Below are 25603 nucleotides of genomic sequence, written 5' to 3'. Positions count from 1 at the left end.
CGCTACAATGTCTAACATACAGAGTCACATTACCTATACCATAATGAATTTTAAGTAGTTTTAGCACTACATGAGCTTTGGAGTCATCCTGCCAGTTTTTGTCATTTTACAATCCTGTTTTTTTAATGTCTTTCTAAACTAAAGCAGAAAGTGACCAGCAGTACAGGATAAACAAGTTTTAAAAACAACAACATTTCACTTTCCTGTCTCATCTTAGATATAACATTTAACTGCAGCAGAGAAATTTTCAGAACTTTGCTTTTTTTAAGTTGTCACATACTGTGCTGTAATTGGGACCATGAAGTACTCTAGTCCCAGTCTATTTGATTAAATATCTATTTACTATTTTATTGATGGAAAGCATATTAGTGCAGTGGTTCTCAAAGTCGGTCCGCCGCTTGTTCAGGGAAAGCCCCTGTCGGGCCGGACCGGTTTGTTTACCTGCCGCGTCCGCAGGTTCAGCCAATCGCGGCTCCCACTGGCCATGGTTCGCCGCTCCAGGCCAATGGGGGCTGCGGGAAGCGGCGCGGGCCAAGGGACATGCTGGCCGCCCTTCCTGCAGCCCCCATCGGCCTGGAGCGGCGAACTGCAGCCAGTGGGAGCCGCGATCGGCGGAACCTGCGGACGAGGCAGGTAAACAAACCGGTCCGGCCCGCCAGGGGCTTTCCCTGATCAAGCGGCAGACCAGCTTTGAGAACCACTGTATTAGTGTATCTACGGGAGGAAAAGCACTATTAACATTTTTATATACAGATATGAAATGTTCATAGTGCTTTTATGGTATATTACAACAAAATTCTACCAGAGACCAGAACAGACAGCAAAACACGTGAAACAGAAAATTATTTTGGCACTCATGTTTTGTAGTTACCTAACATCACCTTTCATCCCATCTAAGCAGTTCCTAAATTTACCTACAAATATGGCTTTATGACATTACTACTACTGAAAAATCCTGCAGACCTGAGAAAGTGCTCACAGTTTTAAACTTCTCTTTACTACTATTCAGTGAAAAGTGATATTTAACTCAAATTGTAAGAGTGCTACAGAAATTTACAGTAAAGTAGTCATTGGAAGCAATTGTTACTGGTGAAGGCTATGTCATAAGCTCAAATCCAGACCAGGTCAGTAGAGACGGAAAATCATAATCTGATGGCTGATTAGCAGCCCATATAGAGTGAGTTTGGAGTCGTGGTCTAGTTTTAATATAAAAGTGACCATCTGACAAACCCCACCAAAAATACATATAGTGCACCAGCTGTCAGCCTTAAAAGAGAGACTAAAGACCGTGTGGTCATGATGACCAAAAGTTACCCTTTCACTGCAGATGTCTTCCTCCAGTTTAGGACTGAGGCACATTGGGAAGGTAGTGAAGAGAGCCTTGCATTGCTACTGCACATTTGAAACTTGTGCTGTGAATAGCTGTTTTCATTCCCCAAGATTCAAATAAGCGGGCACTTTTCACAAACACTGAATTCACACATATTACTTTTAATGATAGAAAATTAACTGTTTCAGTAATTTGGTTCATTAGGCTATTTGATTTAAAAGCATGCCTGCCAAGAACACAACTGAGAGACTACACCTGAACAGATCAGATCTATACTCACAACTAGTGCCCATACACTATCCTATCCCATGCCTTCAATAACTTGTATATTGTCTTGTGGTATGACTACATACACCCAATGTTCTAATGACCCATCAACTTTGTATATAATTTATATATAAACTACTGTGCAATACTCCCACAGAAAAATAATGTTACAATGATAGTTCTGGCAAGGATAGTTCTGTGACTTTAACATTATGTCAAAAAAAATCTTTGTAGGAAAATACCAAAACATTCCAAGTTTTGTTGAACAAAAACAATCACCATAAAATTTAATTTTCTCTTAAATCCTTCATTCTCCTATCAATACAAACATGTAAATATCGGTAACACCCATTATTTTACCTTTAGTAGGAATTACCACATAATCCCAATTTATTGATGAAATAATTACTTTAGATAATCTCAGATACTTTAAATTAAACCACTAGTTTATATAATGAGTCCTGCAATTCTCTTTGCATGTGTTACCTGATAAAATACTTTTTTACTAGTATTTAAGATTCAAGCAGTTTTGATTTTACAGAGCTCACATGGTCTGTTTTAGTTTCCTGACGAGATGAGAAGAACTCACAAGATCAGGTTTTTGTGTGGAAACACTTGTGAAATTTAAAATCTGCTTTCCATTAATATTCTGTAACATTCTCTTAAAACAGACTGTACCTTAAAACAGACATTCCTGCCAGTAAGTTCATTTACTAGAATATTGCAAAATGCAAACAGTCTCAAAGTGAATTTAAGATTTTGAACTAATACGTGCTCAACTTTACTGACTACAAGGGTTCCATGCTCTGTACCAGTGTGTAATTGCTGTTTTCTCACTGACAGAATCTCACATTACATTTAGTTTTACTTAAATATGATTTACAGAGAAAACTGAAATACACAAGAGTACTTCACAGAGTCCTTCTTAGTCTTCTGATGTTCTCTTGTGATGTTCGCCGTCTGCTAAAAACGTACCAAATTATGGCATATATATACTGGTGTCATTTGATAACAATTTCTTCTCTAATTTTTCACCTGATACCAGGCTTAATATTGCCATCCTATCAAATCAGAGATTCATAGATATTAAGGTCAGAAGGGACCATTATGATCATCTAGTCTGACCTCCTGCACAACGCAGGCCACAGAATCTCACCCACCCACTCCTGCGAAAAACCTCTCACCTATGTCTGCACTTTTGAAGTCCTCAAATTGTGGTTTAAAGACTTCAAGGAGCAGAGAATCCTCCAGCAAGTGACGCGTGCCCCTTGCTACAGAGGAAGGCGAACAACCTCCAGGGTCTCTTCCAATCTGCCCTGGAGGAAAATTCCTTCGCGACCCCAAATATGGTGATCAGCTAAACCCTGAGCATATGGGCAAGATTCACCAAATCTCGAATCTCCACTAGCCAATGAAGATAGCTTCTGGAATCCAGTTAACATGATATGAAAGGAGTCACAAATCAGTGTACTGAGGCAGTTAAATAAGCTACACTCTGGCTTCTTGCATGGTGGGAAAAAGTACATGAGGAAACCCTAGTTAAGCTAGCCAATAAATTCCATTACCCTTTCTCCCACTTAAGTATACAGGCCATCAGTTATGACAGGGAAATGAGGAATTCACATTTCAATGATGTCTTATTGGCACTGATTGTGAATATGGAAAAAATAAAATCAGAGCAGTTTTGTCACGGTCTTAATGAGACAGAATACTGATGCAATTGTTGATTAGAAAGAATGTAGGCATTACGTTAATTTTGGGAGGGCACTACACAAAGCGGGTCATGTCGAAAGGTTTAATTCTCCTACTGTGGATAAACCAAGTTTTTAAACAAACTATCACTTTTAAAAAAAAGTGAGAATGCAGTTTCCCTACAAAGTCTTTATATGGGGCAATCCACCCATCTAAACTTTTCACTGTCTTTGCAAGCCACCCCCATGCCCGAACTTCTGTGACTTAAGAATCAAGTTAAATATCTTTTACGTACCCAACAGAACGGTTTACTGGTTTGCCTTCTCCTCCCTCTGCCCCCTCAATAAAGACTTTCCTAAAAGTTACTGTAACTTCAGAAGTAACCCAATTTAACCTAAAGTGCTGATCTATTAAATAAAGCATGCAGTATATAGTTTCACAAAAAAATCCCCAAACTATCAATGCAAACATAAACAATGCTCATTACTGATCCTCTTATGAAAAAGGCAATGTACAAAGTAATGTATTTCACGAAAACAGATATTATATATTCCAAAGGTCCAAGATTTGTACTATCAGTACATAATGGTGCAACATATGGCACATTAAACTTATCTATTCTGACTGCTGAATAGGGTCTCCTACCTATTTTGTTTTTAACTGGAAAGTCACAACTGAGACTGTCAGTATATTTTTCTTATTATATAAATGTTATATTGTATTTGAAGTATATCTATACTTACCCTAAAAGTTGTCAGTGAAAGAGAATATCAATGTTGGATTTGAGCAGTTCTATGAAATTTTACTTTAACTCTTATCACTGCCTTTGGAGATGTAGCTTTCAAGAACCATCATCTCTACTACCAAACGTATATAATAATGACTGTCCCTATTTCAGACTGTTGAAAACAGAAGGGTGCAATATTGTCAAGTGCAGAACAAACTAGATTTCTGACAACTGTACAAGTGTACAAGTATAAGACATACCGTCTTACGAAATGATTAATCTTCAAGTGAGAAATAAGTTATATTAAAGGGTGATCACTGCCACAGATTTAAAAATAAAAGGGACGTTAATGCAATTGTATTCATCCAGTAATTCTATTACCACTCTATTACCTAAAAGTTATTGTAGAAAAGAATAGTTCCACTATAGTTTTGAACATAGGGAACGTTAATTAATTCTAATCTTACAGAATTACGTTTTGTATCCACAAGACTACCAAAAGAATGTCATGATTAATACTATTCCTTTGCACGCCACACAAGACATTTTGTCTCCTATTAGCACTCAGCAAAATTTTGTAATATAGAGAGAATCAACACAATCTATCTTCTAGTCTGTATGTAGCTCTTGAAACATGTGAGTTGAAATGTTAAGAAAATCATCATAGGGAACTGAGAGCTGTGAACTTTCAAACTAAGATAATAAACGTTTCACTTCGTTTATATGGCAATATACTATCAACTTTGACCTAGTACAGGGAAGAGAAGGTTTTACATTGTTTTTTTTTTTGTCAGTCTTGTCCCTAAAATATCTACTACACTTGTCCCATTCATTATAAAAACATACTGAAAATCATGATGTCACAAGTGACAGATGCAGATCACAAGATGCAACAACGCCATCTCTGCAACTACACAATACATCCAGTTCCCTGAGTACCCTTCCAAGTTGCTCAAATAGGGGAGTAGGTTTAAGTACCAATAATATATGTATAACTTCCGGCTGCTAGGCTGAATGGGATGAAACCAAATTGACAGTTCTATTGCATCATTTTTGCTTTCCCTTGACCCACAGTTTCTTTCCAATTTATCTCCTCACCCTACATTCATCTCTTCACCCTGCCTCACTTGTGAAGCAGATTTCCTCTGCAGTTTTCCCCCAGCCATCACATTCTTTGCTGGTCCCTGCCAAGCAGAATGGATCTACCACTATGCTGCCCAAGAGCATAGAGCCTCCATTCCTTCAACCTCAGACAATTCTTCTACTGCCGCCGCCACCACAGAAAGACAAAATCTGCGTGTTGTTGTTGAAGAAGTTCACGCAACCTTGACTGTTTGACACATAACAGGCTTCAGCCCTCAGAGGTTTAAAAGGCGCGTTGCGTGCATGTGAAGGATGAAACCTGGCGGCAGGCTACCACCATTAAAAGAATGACTGAAAGGAGAGTATATTACATGCCACCGCCTCTAGCCCCTTGGCCTGGGGGTGCCACTCCCCCCTGTCCCGCTACAGTTTCTGCGGGGCGAGGCGGGGATTCTTTACCTCCTCCAGCAGCGTGACCGTGTTCCTGCAGTTCTGCAGCCGGGTCGTGAAGCTGGAGGTGGTCGGAGAGTTGTAATCCTCCGTGGTCTCCGCGATGAACTCGGGCACGGTGATCTGGTCCGGCATGATCCTGCCCGGAGGGGACGAGGAAACAGAAGCGGGGGGGAGGGGAGAGAGAGGAAAAAGAGGGGGTTAAATACAACACAGCGAGACACGGAGCATCCACCAGCAAAGCCGGAGAGGCAGGAGCTCCTCTGCCCGGCTCCCTGCGGACGGGGGTCTCCCTCCGGCCGCCTCAGCCCCCGCCCGCCCGCGCCGGCAGGGGGTGCTGCGGCCAGCTCTCCCGCTCGCGCTCGGGGGCTGAGGAGGCGCCTCGCCCGGGGACCCCTCGCTCGCCGCTGTCCCGGGGAGGGGGCTGGGAAGTTGAGCACTAACTTGTGCGGGCTCCGGCTGCGCCCCCGGCCGGAGGGGTGGGGGGAGCGTAGAAGGGGCGGCGAAGTGGCGTGGGGGGGGGCGGCGGCGTTGGCGGCTCCGGAGAGTTACTCGGGCTCCAGCCGCCTCTGACAGCCACTGCGTGAGTGACACTGGGCTCAGCAGCCCGCCCTCCCGCAGCCGTTACGTGGGCAAACAAGGAAGTGCTCTGCGCCTGCGCCGAAGTCGGCCGACACACGCGCGCGCGCGCGGCCACGGCGGGGTGCGCGCGCCCCCCCGGAGCAGCCCCGCGCGAGACCAAGAGGACGCGCTGTGGGCCAGGCTGGAGCCTCGCGCGCGCGCGCGCGCTCGAGCAGGCGGCCTCCCTGGGTTAGGACCTTGAGCTTAAGACCGGCAGACAGATTGAGGGCGTCGAAGGGGGAGCGGAGCCGCGCCGGGAGGGGCGCTACTCCTTCGATGGGCACTCGCTGTTGCTGTTAGCCCGGGCTGGCCTTGGGCGGCACCCCCCCACCCACACACGCACAAAGCAACGCCGGCATCCCCTCTACACGCGCTGCCCTCCGGGCACTGGGGCGGGCTCGGTGCCGGCTCTCCTGGCTGAGCAGTGGGAGCCAGCGGCTTTGTCCTGTGCGGCTGGAAATAGACGTCGGAGAGCATGTCTGCGCAGCGGATGGGGGGGATGCTATTGTTTGTCTTTTTGTTTGCAGCCAAAGCACAAACATAAGGAAGCGGGCAAGAGCTCAGGAAGCAGCGCCTGTAATATAAGTGATACACTAAAAAAAAAAAAAAAAAAGCAGCTGCAGGACAGATTTGAGCAGGGTTTGCCCACAGATTTCTCATTTTCTCTGACACGACAGATGGTCTTCCTTCACCAGTCTGACCCATGCTGGCTCTACCCAGCCATATAGTCTAGTCCCCTCCTGACAGAATTGCACAGTTATTCTGTATTACTTAAACAGCCCCGTAAGATGATTTCGTAAGGAATGTCATCTCATGTTAATAGTCTGACCAAATATAAGAACAAGTTTAAATTCCAGCAACATCTTGGCATCAGTTAATATGATTGTCACCCAGCAAGGCACAGATCAATGAATTGCTAGTCTAGTTCCTGGATGAATCCCAAGCTATCTCAAGGGCAAGACTGTAGATATATATATATATATTTTTAAATGTCCATCACAGCCATCAAATTAAAATGCTTTTGCTGTTTTTGGCACTCATAAATCCTTGTGCTGCAAGCATTTTATAATGGGGGGAAGGGGCAAATTAAGATATTTCATATCTCAATAAGATTATGTTCCTGATGAAATAGTCCAGGCAAGCTGATTATATTGATTTTCTCCCACACAGCCTCCACTTTTCATTGATAGTAAGACATATGGGGCACCTGTTTATATGATCACAAAATATAAACAATACATTTTTAAATAAAGTTAATTATATATGTGAATCCTTGAAAATTATACTACTTTCAAAAAGAGCTATACCTGTATTTTTAATACTGAAAAGATTATTGTATTGCATAGATCACCATTATTCCCATCTGGATAAATTAAAACAGCAGAAGGAGTAGCCTGACATTTTCCAAAACCATACATTTCTGGGATACACTTAGCAACTTCATGTCTAAAGTTATATAACCCATAGCACTTTCAGAGGTGATATTTTTAAATACAGTAATATTTCTAAATAAGGGAAAATACATGGGAAAACAATGCAGAAAATGTAACTTTAGGAATTAACCTAATGAAAAGAACAGGTGCTTTTTAAAATTTCTCTTAAATTTTTATTTCTGTATATGCCTTTTTTTTTAAAAAAAAAGCTTAGGCTTATGAGGCCTGAATAATCACCAACCGCATCTGCTGTTTCAATCAGATTTGTATATTATGCTGCGTGGAGCCCCGCTCTTTCGATGACCTGCCACAATACGAGCGGAACATTGAGAACGAAGTAAACACATGTATTCTTAAAAACTTCCCTAAAATGAACATTGTGTAGTTAGTTGTATGTGCCCATTCAAAAGTTTCTTCACATAATACTCCATATAAGTAACCACATGGCTGTAAATCACACGTAGGTTTTAAAGTGGATTCGCATGTAATCCTAAAAGTGTTCCTACATTTTAAAAAAAATAAAAAAAATCAATATAATACTGCAATTTTTGGATAAATATTAAAACCAGAAGTATCTGATTTGTGCCTACCCATAAATACATGTTCTCAGTACAGTTTGCATCCCTTCCCTGCCAGAAAAATATGAGCAGTGCTGAAACAGTCCTGACTGAACAAGTTTCTTTCTTTGATCATGGTGCCTTAGCAGCAGCCCTCCATGTGTATTTATTCACATGGCCTGGCTTTCCTCCACATAGATGTAAGGGCTGTAAGACTGAGCCCTACATCGAGGAGGAGCACTCACTCTCATGTACTTTTCACTAGTAAGCTGGTAGGGTCAGGCAGTTGAATAGCACAGACTTGCTGGGAGAGGACAAGCATTGGAAACTGAAGTGATGATATAAGCTTCTGAAAACCTGCAACCACTGAAGCCATAGAGTCAGAGTCCCTGGGCCAGATCATCCAGTCAGCTGAGTGTTGCATTCATGCAGCTGACAGGATGATTAGGCTCTGGTTATATGTTTCAGGGGCAGGGGTGGATTTTAAAGAGAGTGAGACAGAGAATTAAGAGCCATAAGAAAAGTAGGGTTCAAATTTTCCCTAGAAAAGGGACCTATCCAGAAAGATACAATGTTCTCTCTCAGCTCCCACTGAATTCACAGGTACTGCTCAGTACTTTGCAGGATGAGGCCAAGACCATTCAAAAACAAAACACACACACAAAACAATGGACTAACAATAATGGGATTGTAATAAAACAAAAAAATCATGGAGCTATTTTGTAACCATGTTCTCTTTGAAGGTGACCAGCTGTTGTCCCTTTTAGAGAGCCCTGGGACTTGCTCACAGATGGATTACAAGTAGCACATAGATTGTAGCTGTCTGCTGTTTCTAGCCTTTTTTGACATTTTCTTTGCAGCCTAAGGCTTTCAATTCTGAATATCAGCATTGAGATGCTTGTCACAACTGCCCTCGTGGAAAGTCCCTCGTGGGTACAGAAGACATCAGCATTTATCAAAAAAAGATTGGAGCTCTTGTTTCAAAATACTGTAATTCCACTGCTTGGGTGCTTTCTGAGTCCATGTTTAATTAATGAACTCTCTCAATAGGCTGTTCTTAATAAGACAGGAAAAAAAAGTAAATCAACTACAGTATCTTTGATCTGGTCTTACAATCAAGATGGCTGTGTAAATGGTAGGGTGTATATCACTGATGCTATTATTATAAATAATTTGTATCACCATAGTTCTTGGGGGCCAGCGCCCCATTGTGCTAGACCCTGAACAAAAAATACAACAAAGAGATGGTCCCTGTCCCAAAGATCCCCATTTAAAGACAACAGACAGTGTGAAGACACAATTACTGTGAGGCAGTTATGACCAGTGTAATAAACAGAAGTCACAGCATACCACTTGCCTCACTATTGTGAAGCATTTTGGAAACATGACATAGGTTGGTTTTTAGGAGAAACTAAAAGGAGGATAACCTAGAGTGCATTACAGATATTTACAGCAAGTTCTTACCATGTCTAATGTAGAGGCATCAGAAAAAGCACAACACTGTTTATCCAAAATTTTGACAAATGGGCAATCAAGGAGGGTATTGTTGGTGCAGTGGGAGTTTAAATCTCTGTAGCATGTAAGAGATGATGGGTAGGGCTGGAGTAGACCAGAAGGGCCTTAAAGTTAAAGACAGTTGGTTCATGATGAAGTGGAAAAAAACGGAGACAGGAGGAATGCAAGGAGGGAGATGATGAGATTGAATGAGCCAGGAAGGTGATCTTTACAGCAGTGTTTTGAATGGATATAAGTAGGGCATGAAGGCCAGAGAGGAGGAGGTTTCAATAGTCAAAGTGCAAGAAGAGGAGGATGTGGATAAAAGTGTTTTAGGTGTGTGGATGGAATGGAAAGGCTGGATCTTGGAGATTTATACAGGAAGAAATTGCAACATTCAGACAAAGCCTGCATATAATGGTTTTAGAGAGAGGGATGCCCAGATTATAAAACAAATTTCCAATTTGCATAATTGTATTCTTCAGTTTCAATCAAAAGTATTCAATATTATTCTTCTCTTCTTGTTCTAATCTATTGTATAGCGTTGCTCTATGCTTAAAACAGCTATACCATTTCATCCCAGAGGTGGTTGCATTTTCATAGTGGATTCTTTGGTATCTCTCAGGAAGAAAAACTTTATATACATAAAGTATTATGGTTATATATGTATAGGTTAAGTCTCATAATAACATGCAAAGAACTTCCACTACCTTTAAGAGGAAAGACACATGTATATCTATGTGCATTAGAATATCCGGTAATATGTCTAAAATTGCAACTGTTATAATTTTGGTTGAACGTTGAGGCTGCAGATAAGAACAGTTAAATAAATACATAAAATTAAAGCAAGGACGAATTTGGCTTGTTATTTGCAAGTATGGTATCAGCTGTACCAAGATTCAGTACATATTTTTGTAAATAGGTCACACATAGCTTGAATGTTCTTGTTATTTATTATTTACATAAGGATATATAATATCATCTACTTTGTGCTTGAGCTTGAAATGTTTTGTTCAGTTCAGGAGCAATTTCACCTTCAGAAACAGTGTCCTAGCACCAGCATGTTCAAGCAGCTGACTCAACCTTGTGTGAAAGGTAAGAAAAATGTATTTTAAATACAGCATGTTTATACTTTTAATCTCACATGAAATGCACCATGTACTCACAGTGAAAGGCTACATCTATTTTAAATGTTGAAGCCTACACCACATATTGACATTGGTGCTAATTTGCTATAAGGAAACCTATATGATAAATTGTAAACTGCCTTCACTAAGGAGACTAGGGGATATGACATTTACAAACAAATCTTTGAAATTATTGTTATTTTTGGCACATAATAATAGGGTACCTTTACAGTCAAAGAAAGCAGCTGTCGCTCTACCTCACATAAACTGTTTATAATCAAAAAACAAAAATCTGATCAAAATTCTGATTGATACGATGTGTTTTTGAGTTACAGCATCCAGCAGCCTGGCTTGTGGAATACATAAGCTGCCTCAATGTTTTTTTTGTTACTCCTGTCTGGCTGTTTTTGATACTGGCATCAGCTGATTTCAATTTTCAAACTGACAACTTCAAGTATTTTTCTTTACTTGGTGTTTAAAATTAGATAAGGAAACATAGGCAACTATCTTGGAAATTACTATTTCAGTTTCAGAGCATATTTTCAGTAATAGCAAGGTAAACAAAAAGGCCCTTTTTACAGTCTTTCAATATTAATATGATAGGAAAAAAGGATCCATTGTTTTCCCATTATAGATGACATTTTAGTAACATTAAGTTCTGTCATTTTAATACTATGTGTTTATGAAAAAGATCAAATAAAAACAACTGATTACATATTTTGCATGTTGTCCACTTTATCTTTAATATCCTGTGATAGGGGCTTATGCTAATGGTGGATGCCCTCAAATAGCTGTGTCAGAAAGCAGTTGAAAGCAAAAACCCTGAAAACTAAGTAGAGCATTAAGTTACATGAGATTAAGCTGACTAATTTGCTGATTCAGTTGTGCCTTTGTTTTTGGTGTTGTCATGAAAGATCAAGAGTCATACAGACAATTGCATAATGGCATTCCAGACTCATAGTAACAACAAGCAGCAATGGTCTATTCTTTGGATCCTCGGTATCCTGCCAAAATAAAAACAGAGCAAACAGGAACTAACCAAGTGGTACCAGGATGATGCCACAGAAGATGTTCCCTTGTTATTACTGTAGGTGTGTTGAATATTGTATTCTTTGATTGCAGATGCTCCCTTTAAGAAACCCTCTCTAATTCACAGGAAAGATAATTGTGGGATGAGGGGAGAGAGCTTAGATTAAACAGGGCTTTCCCTTACCTTAAAGAATCTATAGAAGATAAAACCCCAGAGTATATTCCCTTGAAGGGCCCTATTTATGGAGGGAAAAAATCTTGTTAAAGTTGATTGCTGGGAAAACAGCCATGAGTTGAGCTCCTTGGTGTATTTGTCTTCTGGCCAACTTGACCCTTGTCTGGACTGGAGTGCAGACAGTAAACCGCAAAGACCACCTAAGCAGTGACAAGTGCACTCTGGGACAATAGTAGAAGGATTGTCCCTATTGGGACTGTTATGCCTGCAACCACCATAAATTGCAACCCCCCTGCATTGGCGAAGACTAGCACAGCAAGGAGCCGCAAAATGGTTACTCTTCCTTGAATCAAATTTGTTCTGAACCATGGTGTGGCTGCCCAGGCATTTGTGTATGGTGTGGAACAGATCTGCTCGGGCTGGGGAGTTGATGGGGAGAAATGCAAATATTGGTTAGCATGTGTATCAACAAGGCCAGTGAATTGCATTTGCATAATGAAAGGGAAAAATAGTATAACCCTGAATCTGGTCCATTTCCTCTTTGTATTAGAAAGTGATAGCAACAGGTCTTGAAAAAGGGCAGAAGTAGCCAGGCTGAGTTTTCAATATGAGAAACTGTGCTGACTAAAAACAGAGAAAGCTGTGGCACGAATTAACAGGTTTCAGGGCAGCTAGTGCAGTAGGCTTCTCCAGAATAAAAAACTGAAATAGTTCTTCAAACCATATTGCAAACATTTCAGTATTTTCTGTCTGTTACAGAGGGAGTGATTGTGCTACATCCCTATCTAAGCTGACCCCTCAGTCCTACTGGGGCAATTGAACAAACACTGATGGTAATGCGAGTTTTGGCTGCCTAGACCCTGCACATTCAGGCCCACATGGAGAGGCAGTGTGGTCACTGGATAAGGGATTGGGCTAAGAGTATTGCCTGCTAGGAAGCGTAATCCCAGCTCATGTAGACATATGCTAGCTCTACGTGAGCTAGCACACTACAAATAACAGTGTGGCTGCGAAAGCACAGGCAATGGCTTGGACTAGCCAGCTGACTTACCATCCTGTCCAAGGTCCTTTTGCAGCTAGCTTCTGCTGCCACCCATGCTGCTGTGCCACACTGCTATTTTGAGCATGATAGGACAAGCAGAGCTAATGCATGTACATCTACCTGAGTTGGAAATTGTACCTCCCAGCTGTAACGCAGACACCCTAAGGTTACATTCTGCATGGCAGCTAGTTGTGTGCTTTCCAGAATGCTAAAAATAGTAGTGTAACCAAGGTAGCCTGGACAGCACCGCAGGTTAGCTAAGTTTAAGCCCACTGGACCCCTGGGTACATACTCGGGTGGCCAGCCCAACTTGCTGTGCTACCTCTGGCTACACTGCTGTTTTCAGTGTGATAGCTCAAGCAAGCCAGTGCTTGCCTCTCTCTTCATGTTGGGAAGCTTGCTCCCAGCTGCAGCGTAGCCATACCCTAAGAGTCAGGAAGCCTGGTTCTGTTACTGAACTGCTATTTCATGCTGGGCAATGGGGGAGAGGGATAGCTCAGTGGTTTGAGCATTGGCCTGCTAAACCCAGAGTTGTGAGCTCAATCCTTGAGGGGGCCATTTGGGATCTGGGGCAAAAATTGGGGATTGGCCCTGCTTTGAGCAGGGGGTTGGACTAGATGACCTCCTGAGGTCCCTTCCCACCCTGATATTCTATGATTCTAATTCACTACCTCATACATCAGTTTCTTCACCTGTAAAATGGGGATGTAATGAAATTTAATTCCTGAGTTAAAGTGCTTTGAGATCAACAGATGAAAGTACTGTAAGAGTAAAGTCATTTTATTATAATGTTATTTTAAAAATTATGTAACAATGAGAAGCACTCAGGTCAAAGCATTTAAGCACTGCTTGTCTCGGTAAACAAAAGACTTGCAGGCAACTAAAAGGGCTATTTTCCAGATGAAGTTAGTGATGTGCAGACGTAAGACACACACTTCATTACAGTTCTAACCAATTCCGACCCAACAGTAGTAGTAGTTGTATTACAGTAGCGTCTCGTGGTTTAATGAAGATCAGGGCCCCATTGTTCTAGGCTGTACACAAACACACAGGAAGATGTGTCCTAAAAACCTGTTTTTATAAGAACTTATCCCATTAAGACCCCAATCCTGCAAACATTCACATCTGTGGGTCCAATGAGTTCCAGCAGATGAAATCCAAGAGATGGCTTATAGTGCTGAATGAACACACTTGGCTGTTTGCTTAATTTCTTAAACGGCATATCATTATACTGGTGATAAAATGAGTCTACAGATATGAGAAAGTATAAGAAAGGCCCCTCCAACCACTTCATTTAATGATATATCTGCATTTCCTTTATATAAACTCTATTTCCAGGAATTTATAACTCACCTAAAAATAGTCACTCCAGACTTGAACTTGGCATACAAAGTTTCAGCTTGGGAGCAATTTTGTTGTTGCTGTTATAAATTTTTCAAAAATAAATAAATAAATCTGTTTTGTCTGTTTATGTGCAAAACCTGAAGCATGCCAGTTTCAGAACACAAAGGTCTGCCATAACTCAGAGGTTTGATTTTAAAATTAAGCCCTGGGTGTTTACAGTCTACAATATAGATTAAGCCATGCTTCTGTTTCTAAACTAGAACAGGGCAGTTGGATAGCTTAGGGCAGAGGTGGGCAAACTACTGGCCACATCTGGCCCGCAGGACCCTCCTGCCGACCCCTGAGCTACTGGCCCAGGAGGTGAGCCCCCGGCTCCTTCCCTGTTGTTCCCCCTCCCCGACAGCCTCAGCTCACTGTGCCACCAGCGCAATGCTCTGGGCGGCAGGGCTGCGAGCTCTTGCCGGGCAGCACAGCTGCAGAGCTGCAGCCTGACCCGATGCTCTGTGCTGCGTGGTGGTGTGGCTGGCTCCAGCCTGGTGGCATGGCTGCCTGTCCTGGTGCTCTGGGCAGCCCGGCTGTAGCGCCGCCAGCCACCAGTGCTCCAGGCAGCACGGAGCAGCAGGGGTTGGATAGAGGGCAGGGGAGTTCGGGGTGGTAGTCAGGGGGCGGGGGTGTGGATAGGGGTCGGGGTGGTCAGAAGGCAGGGAACGGGGGGTTGAATGGGGCAGCGGGGAGCAGTCAGGGGCAGGGGTTGTGGGGGCAGTCAGGGAGAAGGGGTGGTTGGATGGGGCAGGGGTTCGGGGGGCCACTCAGGAATGAGAGGAGGGGTTGGATGGGGCGGTGGGGGTCAGTCAGGGGACAGGGAGGGGTGGACAAGGCAGGGGTCCTGGGCGGGCCGTCAGGGGGCGAGAAGCGGGGGGGGGGGGGGTCAGATAGGGGGCAGGGGCCAGGCCACGCCTGGCTGTTTGGGGAGGCACAGCCTCCCCTAACCAGCCCTCCATACAATTTCGGAAACCCGATGTGGCCCTCAGGCCAAAAAGTTTGCCCGCTCTGGCTTAGGGTATGTCTACCCTGCAATAAAAGACCCTCAGCTTGGCTGGGGCTTGGACTTTGAGACTATAAAATTGCAGTGTAGTCAACTGGGTTCAAGTTGGAGCCTGGGCTCTGACACCCTGGAAGGGGGGAGGGTGGCCTTTGAAACATTAGTTGAAGTTTTTTATGCCTTAATTTTCCTAGCTTTTCATGAAGTAGTTTGTTTTTTTTTTTTTTAATAGGAATAGCCTGAAATTTGTTTTAAAATTATCCTAAATCCATATCCAACTAGGTATTTTTAAAAGCATGTTATTTACCTGCTAGGCCATGTCAGTTTATTTTTTAAAATCATATGCAGTAGCAAACTTTAAAAAAAAAAAAAGAAACTGGCATGGCCTAGCAGATAAATTACATGCTTTTAAAAATGCCTAATTGTATAGCTGTTGTATTTTTTGAAAAATTTTATAAAAATATGGATTTAATCTGATTTTTAGGCTATTCCATTTACCTGTCTGATATGAGATCAGCCAACCCCACTCAGGGCTCTAAAGTAGACTAAAGACTCATGCGTCACAATAGCTGGATCTAGTGAGTGAAGGGAGGCTCAAATTTCAGCCTTAACCCTGAATTTTGTAGTCACTCCTGGGTTCAAGTAAGGATCTCCAGGCAATCTGAATGTAGCTTATTGTAGTTTAATGAAGTACAGTGCAAACTTTAAAACAGAGTACTACTCACCATTCAGAGACTGAATAAACAAAAGCATATTTAGACAACTGTGTGCTGTTCTACATTCTACGTCACCAAAAGGAATAAGAGTCTGCTCTTTAAAACCCCCACACAAGTCCTAGCAGCATTGCAAACGCCTTGCAGGCTGATTTCAAATGTGTGCTATTTTAAAAGTTAAATGAGCATTATTTCCCAGATCAGCATGCACTTCACAAGGGACAAACTGCTACTTTTTAGATTCCTTTTGTTAAGCAGCTTTGAAATATATCTATACAATGCAAAGTGTAATATTTTATGTATATTAATATTTTCCCTATTGTGTGTTTAAAGTCATAATTGTCTAAAAGGGATTATTGAGTAATGCTTTTGGCCTTCCCCTGAAAAGCACCTTTTGTGATTAGTCCAAACTAGCAAAAACACAAAAAAGGAAGAATTGTCAAATATTGCAACTGGTATCGCCATGAACCAGCATCTAGGTTTGTTTGTTTGTGTGTGTGTTTTTTTTTTAAAAAAGGTAGCAAATACTAGAAAACTATTATTTTGACCTAAAATGTCGTTTTGCTTTCTTACCGATTCCATAATGAATCTCTTGAAGAAAAACTTGAAAGCCTGGAGGCTGAAGATCTCATGTCTCATCTGTCACCACAAGAAAACTACCTACACCAGGAGAAAAAGTGAGAAAAGTAATTAATAGTGAACAGAGCTATGGAACTTGCAAGGTCACTTTTTAAAACTAAGTTTGAAACAGTGTCCAAAAATCTATGAATGCCTCAGTAACAAGACTCACTGTCAAAAAATTCAACATAAGTTACTTAGTTACTTTGCAATAAATAATTATACTTGTTTTATTGTACTTGATGTTGCAAGTTTCCTCACAAGACACAGACCCATTAGAAAATCATTGAGGCAACATTAGATATTGCTAAGAGAGCCTCTTCAGCTTACTGGGAAAAAAACTTTATGCATAGAATTTGGCAATTATTTATTTAGCTGTATTATATGTGGGGCTGATAGCACTGCATATAATTAAGCTTGCCCGACATTTCCCATTATAAGACCCTGTTTTCAGTTGCTTATAACTTTGACAAAGTTTAACTCTTTGGGCTGAAATTTTCCAAGCCTGGCATCTACTGTGGACTGAAATTGTTTGGAAATTTTCAGCAAAAACATTTCAGCCATTTCTGAGAAAGAGATTAGGAAAATTATATTGTTTTACCTTGTGTGACAAAATTGCTCCTCCACCTTGGTGGGTCCTGCACTTTTTGGCGGATTTGCTCACCTCAGAGGTTCACGGCAGCCTTCAGTTTGGCTGCTTCTGCTAGAGGCTCAAACCTGCCATTCACCCAACTAACCTCATCACTGGCCAGCATGGGGGAAACAGAGAACAATCCCTGCAGTCTCTGTGTCCCACCTAGTGGGCTGGGGACAAGCCAGAGCCCTTTCCAAATTAGATCTTCCCTTCTGATGTTCCTCACAGAGCAGGTCAACTCCTCCTGTATCCGATCAGGAGTTGGGGGGATGGGGGGAACCCAGGCCCACCCTCTACACTGGGTTCTAGCCCAAGGCCCTGTGGATAGCCGCTGTCTACACTGTCCCCTGTATCAACTGTGTGACAGCTACAACTCCCTGGGCTACTTCCCCATGGCCTTCCTCCAGCACCTTCTTTATCCTCACTGCAGGATCTTCCTCCTGAAGCCTGATCACACTTGTACTCTTCAGTCCTCCAGCAGCATGCCTTCTCACTCCTTGCACACCCCTACCCCCACTAACTGATGGGAAGTCCTTTTTAAACCAGGTGTCCTGGTTAGCCTACCTGACATAATTGATTCTAATAAGTTCTTAATTGGCTCCAGGTGTCTTAATTAGCTTGCCTGTATTAATTGGTTCTGGCAAGTTCCTGATTGCTCTAGGGCAGCCCTTGCTCTGGTCACTCAGGGAACAGAAAACTATTAATCCAGACGCCAGTATATTTGCCTTCTACCAGACTCCTGTACCCCACTGGTCTGGGCCTACCACACTTGTTAAAAAAATGCTTGAGACCTTTGAAAGTTTCTAGCACCTCTATGCTTTTGAGCAGACTTGAAATTTGACAGGGGAAGGGGTGGTGGTGGTGGTGATGGCATTTGTGTCAGTAATGTGCTCTGCCTGTGAAAATCTGCCCAAATGTGGCCAAGTTATAACGGTCTGAAAATTCATAATTTGCACATTTAGTAGACATATATTTAACTTTGGCTGCTAAAGTTTCTACATATTGAATCCTTTCTGAGCACCTAATGCTCAAAGCTCCGAGTGCTAGCCAGACTGTGTATGCGCCATCCCCACAGAGTACCCAAGCATGCTCCATCCCCTCACAGTTCCTGCATGTGACAGGACTACACATGTGCCATCCTGGGGCTACAGGGGCTAAGCCAGACTTTCCCTGTAATACCTGTTCCAGGCCTGGGACTGGAATTGAGAGCAGAGAGTCTGTCTCTTCTGTGCTCTCAGTGACACCTCCCACTCCACCTGCACTCAGGAATGTGGAGGAGGAACCATCTGATTTGATTGTTGAGGGGACAAAAGCCAGATCAGGGGAGGAGGAAAAGGAGCAGACTGAGACAATGTGACTAGTGAGACTCGGAGTTTGGGGAGGGTGGGAGGGGGGAGAAGAGACTGGGACTGGATGGACAGAGAGACTGGGACAAGAAGCCAGGGAGGAGATAGAAACTGAGGTTAGATGAGAAGCCTGAAGGGCAAAATAGGTCTGGGACCTAGCTGTAGGGGAAGGAGGAGGAAGAGGAAAGACAGATCTGATGTGAAGCCAAGAGAGGGGAACTAGGACTTGCTTGGCAAGGAGAATGGGACTGTGTGGGGAAGGAAAATGGGACTTGGACATGGAGCCAGGATATGGAAGAAACAGGGACAGGTTGAAGGGAACAGGGCAGAAACAGTCAAGCTTGCAGGGAAACAGGATGAATCTGTGCCCACTAGAGTGCACTCCCCTCCAAAATCTGGAACAGAAGCCAAAAATTCCTGAGTCTCACCCTTCCCCTGGTGTCATAAAATATTTCTGAAACCCACTGACAAAGTGTGTGGCTCCTCCCCCTTTAGTGCTACCAGTTACTCCATTAGCTCAAGTGGCAGAGGTCAGTGTGGTGGAAATAAAGATTCCAATCTTGCCTATGAAACATGCTTATCAGTATGATGCCAGATGATGGAATTTCTCGGTGGGGGGGGGCGGGGGTTCAGTTTGCTTTTTTAAAAACTTGGCGAATGTTAACAAAGTTAAAAGAGCATTTAAATTGTGAAGTCAAGTTCTCAAAAATTAAGAAATGCCACATTTAAGGTAGCCAGTGCCGCCTTGGTCCCCTTGTGCATATGCATTATGGTAGCCTTTAACTGCTTGATCATAAATATACTTTCTTCATTCAGTGAGTCTCCTTTTGTTAACCACTCCTCCCAGTTTATTGTCATCTGCAAATTTGCTGAGGGTGCAATCCATGCCATCCTCCAGATCATTAATGAAGGTATTGAACAAAACCAGCCCCAGGACTTGGGGCACTCCGCTTGATACCAGCTGCCAACTAGACATGGAGCCATTGATCACTACCCGTTGAACCCGACGATCTAGCCAGCTTTCTATCCACCTTAGAGTCCATTCATCCAGCCCATACTTCTTTAACTTGCTGGCAAGAATACTGTGGGAGACCATATCAAAAGCTTTGCTAAAGTCAAGGAATAACACGTCCACTGCTTTCCCCTCATCCACAGAGCCAGTTATCTCGTCATAGAAGGCAATTAGATTAGTCAGGCATGACTTGTCCTTGGTGAATCCATGCTGACTGTTCCTGATAACTTTCTTCTCTAGTGCTTCAGAATTGATTCCTTGAGGACCTGCTCCATGATTTTTCCAGGGACTGAGGCTGACTGGCCTGTGGTTCCCAGGATCCTCCTTCTTCCCTTTTTTAAAGATGGGCACTACATTAGCCTTTTTCCAGTCATCTGAGACTTCCCCCAATTACCATGAGTTTTCAAAGATAATGGCCAATGGCTCTGCAATCACATCCACCAACTCCTTCAGCACTCTCGGATGCAGTGCATCTGGCCCCATGGACTTGCGCTCATCCAGCTTTTTTAAATATCCCGAACCACTTCTTTCTTCACAGAGGGCTGGTCACCTCCTCCCCATGCTGTGCTGCCCAGTGCAGTAGTCTGGGAGCTGACCTTGTTCGTGAAGACAGAGGCAAAAAAAGCATTGAGTACATTAGCTTTTTCCACATCCTCTGTCACTAGGTTGCCTCCCTCATTCAGTAAGGGGCCCACAATTTCCTTGACTTTTTTCTTGTTGCTAACAGACCTGAAGAAACCCTTCTTGTTACTCTTAACATCTCTTGCTAGCTGTAACTCCAAGTGTGATTTGGCCTTCCTGATTTCACTCCTGCATGCCCGAGCAATATTTTTATACTCCTCCCTGGTCATTTGTCCAATCTTCCACTTCTTGTAAGCTTCTATTTTGTGTTTAAGATCAGCAAGGATTTCATTGTTAAGCCAAGCTGGTCGTCTGCTATATTTACTATTTACACATCGGGATGGTTTGTGCCTGTAACCTCAATAAGGATTCTTTAAAATACAGCCAGCTCTCCTGGACTCCTTTTCCGCTCATGTTAGTCTCCCAGGGGATCCTGCCCATCAGTTCCCTGAGGGAGTCAAAGTCTGCTTTTCTAAAGTCCAGGGTCCGTATTCTGCTGCTCTCCTTTCTTCCTTGTGTCAGGATCCTGAACTGGACCATGTCATGGTCACTGCCTCCCAGGTTCCCATCCACTTTTGCTTCCCCTACTAATTCTTCCTGGTTTGTGAGCAGCAGGTCAAGAAGAGCTCTGCCCCTAGTTGGTTCCTCCAACACTTGCACAAGGAAATTGTCCCCTACACTTTCCAAAAACTTCCTGGATTGTCTGTGCACCGCTGGATTGTTCTCCCAGCAGATATAAGGGTGATTGAAGTCTCCCATAAGAACCAGGGCCTGCAATCGAGTAAATTCCATTAGTTGCCGGAAGAAAGCCTCGTCCACCTCATCCCCCTCGTCCCGTGGTCTATAGCAGACTCCCACGACGACATCACCCTTGTTGCTCACACTTCTAAACTTAATCCAGAGACACTCAGGTTTTTCTGCAGTTTCATACTTGAGCTCTGAGCAGTTATACGGCTCCCTTACATACAGTGCAACTCCCCCACCTTTTCTGCCCTGCCTGTCCTTCCTGAACAGTTTATATCCATCCATGACTGTACTCCAGTCATGTGAGTTATCCCAGCAAGTCTCTGTTATTCCAATCACATCATAATTCCTTGACTGTGCCAGGACTTCCAGTTCTCCCTCCTTATTTCCCAGGCTTCTTGCATTTGTGTATAGGCACTTAAGATAACTCGCTAATCGTCCCACTTTCTCAGTATGAGGCAGGAGCCCTCCCATCTTACACTCTCCTGCTTGTGCTTCCTCCCAGTATCCCACTTACCTCAGGGCTTTGGTCTCCTTCCCCCGGTGAACCTAGTTTAAAGCCCTCCTCACTAGGTTAGCCAGCCTGCTTGCGAAGATGCTCTTCCCTCTCTTCGTTAGGTGGAGCCTGTCTCTGCCTAGCACTCCTCCTTCTTGGAACACCATCCCATGGTCAAAGAATCCAAAGCCTTCTCTCCGACACCACCTGCGTAGCCATTCGTTGACTTCCATGATTCGACGGTCTCTACCCAGGCCTTTTCCTTCCATGGGGAGGATGGACAAGAACACCACTTGCGCCTCAAACTCCTTTATCCTTCTTCCCAGACACACGTAGTCTGCAGTGATCCACTCAAGGTCATTCTTGGCTGTATCACTGGTGCCCACGTGGAGAAGTAGGAAGGGGTAGCGATCCGAGGGCTTGATGAGTCTTGGCAGTCTCTCCATCACATCGTGAATCCTAGCTCCTGGCAAGCAGCAGACTTCTCGGTTTTCCCGGTCGAGGCAGCAGATAGATGACTCAGTCCCCCTGATGAGGGAGTCCCCGACCACCACCACCTGCCTCCTTCTCTTGAGAGCGGCGGTCGTGGAACTCCCTTCCCTAAGACAGTGCATCTCATGCCTTCCAATTGGCGGAGTTTCCTTCTGCTTCCTTCCCTCAGATGTATCATCTAGTCCACTCTCCACATTAGCACCTGTGGGGAGAACATGAAAATGGTTGCTTATCTGAATCTGCATTGCTGGTACATGGACGCTCCCCTTTCTTCTTCTGGAGGTCACTACTGCCAAATTTCTTCACCGTCCTTCTGTCCCCACTGCGCAGCCTGCTCTGAATCTTCAGAATCTTGTGCCCGTAGAGCATATCCTGACGTCTGTCCAGGAAATCTTCAGTTTCTCTTTTGCAACGCAGGGTTGATACTTGTTCCTCCAGACCTTGAACCTTCTCTTCCAATAAGAGCTTGGCTCAAGGGAGGAAAAACAGTGCAGTGGATAAGGCATTAGTCTAGGGGCTTGGGAGACCCTTGTTCATCTGCCATAGACTTCCTGTGTGACTTTGCGCAAATCAGTTTGGGTCAGATTCACAAAGGTATGTATGTGTTTACATGCCCTGGGTAGCTAGACAACAATAACGGCTAAGGGGAGACACGATCACAGTTGACAAGTATCTGAGGGACTCCAATTCCAAGAAGAGGCGGAGGATTGCTCAAGGAGAGATGAAAGAAGGGACCGTAATTAAGTGAAATGGAATGATATTAAAAAGATAAATTAAGACTTGATATCAGTTAAGATGTACTAATGACAATAGTAAATTCCATTAGGACCCAATTCAGGAAAGCAATTAAGCATTTACCTAACTTTAAATACAAATAATTTGAGTGAAATCAGTGGTACTACTTACATGCCTTGCTAAATCAAGGTCTTAGAATCTAGATCATAAGATAGTCTCCCAACTGAAGTGGTGGTGGTCCTGTCCTTTGAGGCAGTTAGATTTGATCAAGTGGTAGAAAATACAGATGAATTATAAGACTGGAATATATAAATTGAGAGGCCATGCCAAGTGTATGCAGTGGTAGTCATGAAAGAAGCTTTGGGATTGTGTGTAGGAGAGAAAAGGATCAAGAGATATGCTTCTACTCTTCGGTTATGTGCATTTGAGGTTGTTTACAATCCATGTGTTATCATCCATAGGTAATTTAATTACTTGCTCTGGATTTTTTTCCTTCAAAAATAATAGGGAACTCAAACATCATATATAGTTTGCATCTCTAATTAATATTTTAGGGCAAATATTAACCAGCCTATTTTCATGGAATGTTTGAACTGAGTTAACCTAAGTATAAAAACTGAAACAAGCAAATGTTAATATTGTTTCTACAGTCACTGATGTAACAATAATAGTAGTTGTACACCACCAGGCTGAAAATCAACTCCCTTTATGTCCAAACAATAGAGTGAATCACAGAATTCTGACCTTGATATATAATGTGATCATGTAGTAATTATAGCCCCTGTACTTTGGGTATAAACAGACTACATTATCAGTAAATGCTGTGAAGTACTGCTTCTTCCTGCAATTTACAGAAAACGACTGGGGTGATAGTATGAAAACTATGAAGCTTTAAGATAATACAGGAGAGAAAAAAATCTTATTTTCTGCAAATGAAAAAAAAAAATAAGCTGGTTATTTGAACTACATGAAACCAGCTTATTATTGGCATCCAAATTCTGTAGAAGAGCATGGCTTACAAATTTAAAGATTACAAAAATATATATAATTCATAAAGGTCAATGCTGCTATTTTCATGTCCAAAGCATAGAATTAAATCCTCAATCCATGCCACAGCTCACATGTTCTCGAATGGCAGTGTGATGAAAGAAAATTCCTTTTATTTCATGGCAAAATCTGCCATAAATTTGTTCTCTGTGTCCCCTCAGTGCAAGCCAAGATAGATATAACAAACAGATGTTCTTCAGCGTCACCTTAATCTCTGATTTGGATAACACTACTAGCATGCACTCCGATGTATTTTACTGAGGCAGAGACAGGAGTATTTGTGGGGAGTACAAGTGACCTGGGACCTGATTTTCAAAAGTCCTGCACACCTAGCAGCTCCAGTCTGACCTCAAATGCAAATGTGAGCGCTCAGCACTTTGTACAAATCAAAATCTTCAATTAATTTGCACACTGCTGAATACTGAATAATTAAATAATAAAATCATCATAATCACTTTCCTGAAAACAAGGCAGTACATGAAGTTCTCAGTTGGAAAGTCTATTCTCCCCTGGATGGGCACACACAGCTCCCGTTAATGTTAATTGCTATTTGAACAGTGGTAGTTGAGCAGTTTCTGGAGGCTGCTGGTCTGACTGGCCGTCCTTTCTGCCTGATGTCAGATAATCCAATAAGAACTCTGATCACAGGGCCACTCCCAGAGTCCCTGCTCTGATGCATTCAGGACAGAAACGGGGAGCACGCAGCAACAGGAACAATGGTTTGGGAGCCACTGTTCCCTTTGCACAAAAGCTCCCTGATGGTGCAATAAAGAAGCTGTTCCCAAGAAGAAGAAGAGATCCCACCAATGAACGAAGTGGAAAAATGGAAAAAAAGAGAAAAACAGTGCTGGGAGGTAGGTTATATTATTCATAGATTCAGAGATGACCCGTGCCTGCCAATAGTAGGGCGGGGGGGGAGAGTGAGGGCAGCTGGCTTCAGCAATATTACTGAGCATGCTCACTCCATGTACAAGCCAAGCAGCAAATCTGCAAGAAGCATGTGATCCTGCATGCTCCCCCCCATGTCTTGCCTCTATGTGGATTATAAGGCCAGAAGGGACCATTCTTATCTTGTCTGACCTCCTGCATAACACAGGCCATAGGACTTCCCTGATGTAATTCCTGTTTGAATTAGGGTATATCTTTTAGAAATAAACCCAATCTTGATTTAAAAATTCCAGTGATGGAGAATCCACCAGAACCCTTTGTAAGTTGTTACAATGGTTAAGTACCCTCACTGTTAAAAATGTGCACCTTATTTCTAACCTGAATTTATCTAGTTTCAACTTCCAGCCATTGTATCTGTTGTTATGCCTTTGTCTGTTAGAATGAAGAGCCCTATATTATAAAATTTCTGTTCCCCATGTAGGTTTTTTACAGGCATTTTTAAGTTAACAGCTCTGGATAACTAGTATTTGAAAGTTGTAATTGAGCTGTCCAAGGTGGGACGGTTAATATTGATTTTCAATAACTCTTGGAACATTAGGGAACTTCCAGAAGACTTTAAGAGAGCTAATGGTGTGCCAAAATTTTAAAAGGTTAAATATGACAACCCAGGTAATTACACGCCTGTTAGCTTGACACTGATTCCAGGCAAAATAATGGAATGGTTGACATGGGACCTGATTAATAAGGAATTAAATAAAATTAATGCCAATCAACATGGGTTTATGCAAAATAGATCTTGTCAAAGTAACAATGTCTTTATCAACTGAACTTCTAGTAAAAAGAA

General features: G+C 42.8%; 1 protein-coding gene across 7 annotated transcripts in view; it reads right to left on the bottom strand.

The window, feature by feature from the left end:
- The window catches only part of ASAP1 (ArfGAP with SH3 domain, ankyrin repeat and PH domain 1), a 372441-nt gene that overhangs the window by 269942 nt on the left and 76896 nt on the right, over window positions 1–25603 (bottom strand). For 6 of the 7 annotated variants that reach the window (XM_043539090.1, XM_037892008.2, XM_043539091.1 and 3 more), the window contains exons 2-3: window positions 16700–16786; window positions 5559–5688 (exon numbers count right to left, since the gene is read on the bottom strand). In XM_043539090.1, the coding sequence (XP_043395025.1) occupies window positions 5559–5688; window positions 16700–16758 (189 nt within the window). In that variant the 5' untranslated portion in view covers window positions 16759–16786. Of the gene's footprint in view, window positions 1–5558; window positions 5689–5993; window positions 6133–16699; window positions 16787–25603 lie in introns of those variants that run through there. The other variant, XM_043539092.1, reaches the window with a different exon arrangement.

Source organism: Chelonia mydas, chromosome 2, assembly GCF_015237465.2.
Source record: "Chelonia mydas isolate rCheMyd1 chromosome 2, rCheMyd1.pri.v2, whole genome shotgun sequence".
Classification (NCBI taxonomy): domain Eukaryota; kingdom Metazoa; phylum Chordata; order Testudines; family Cheloniidae; genus Chelonia; species Chelonia mydas.
This window is presented reverse-complemented; position numbering and strand designations above follow the sequence as displayed.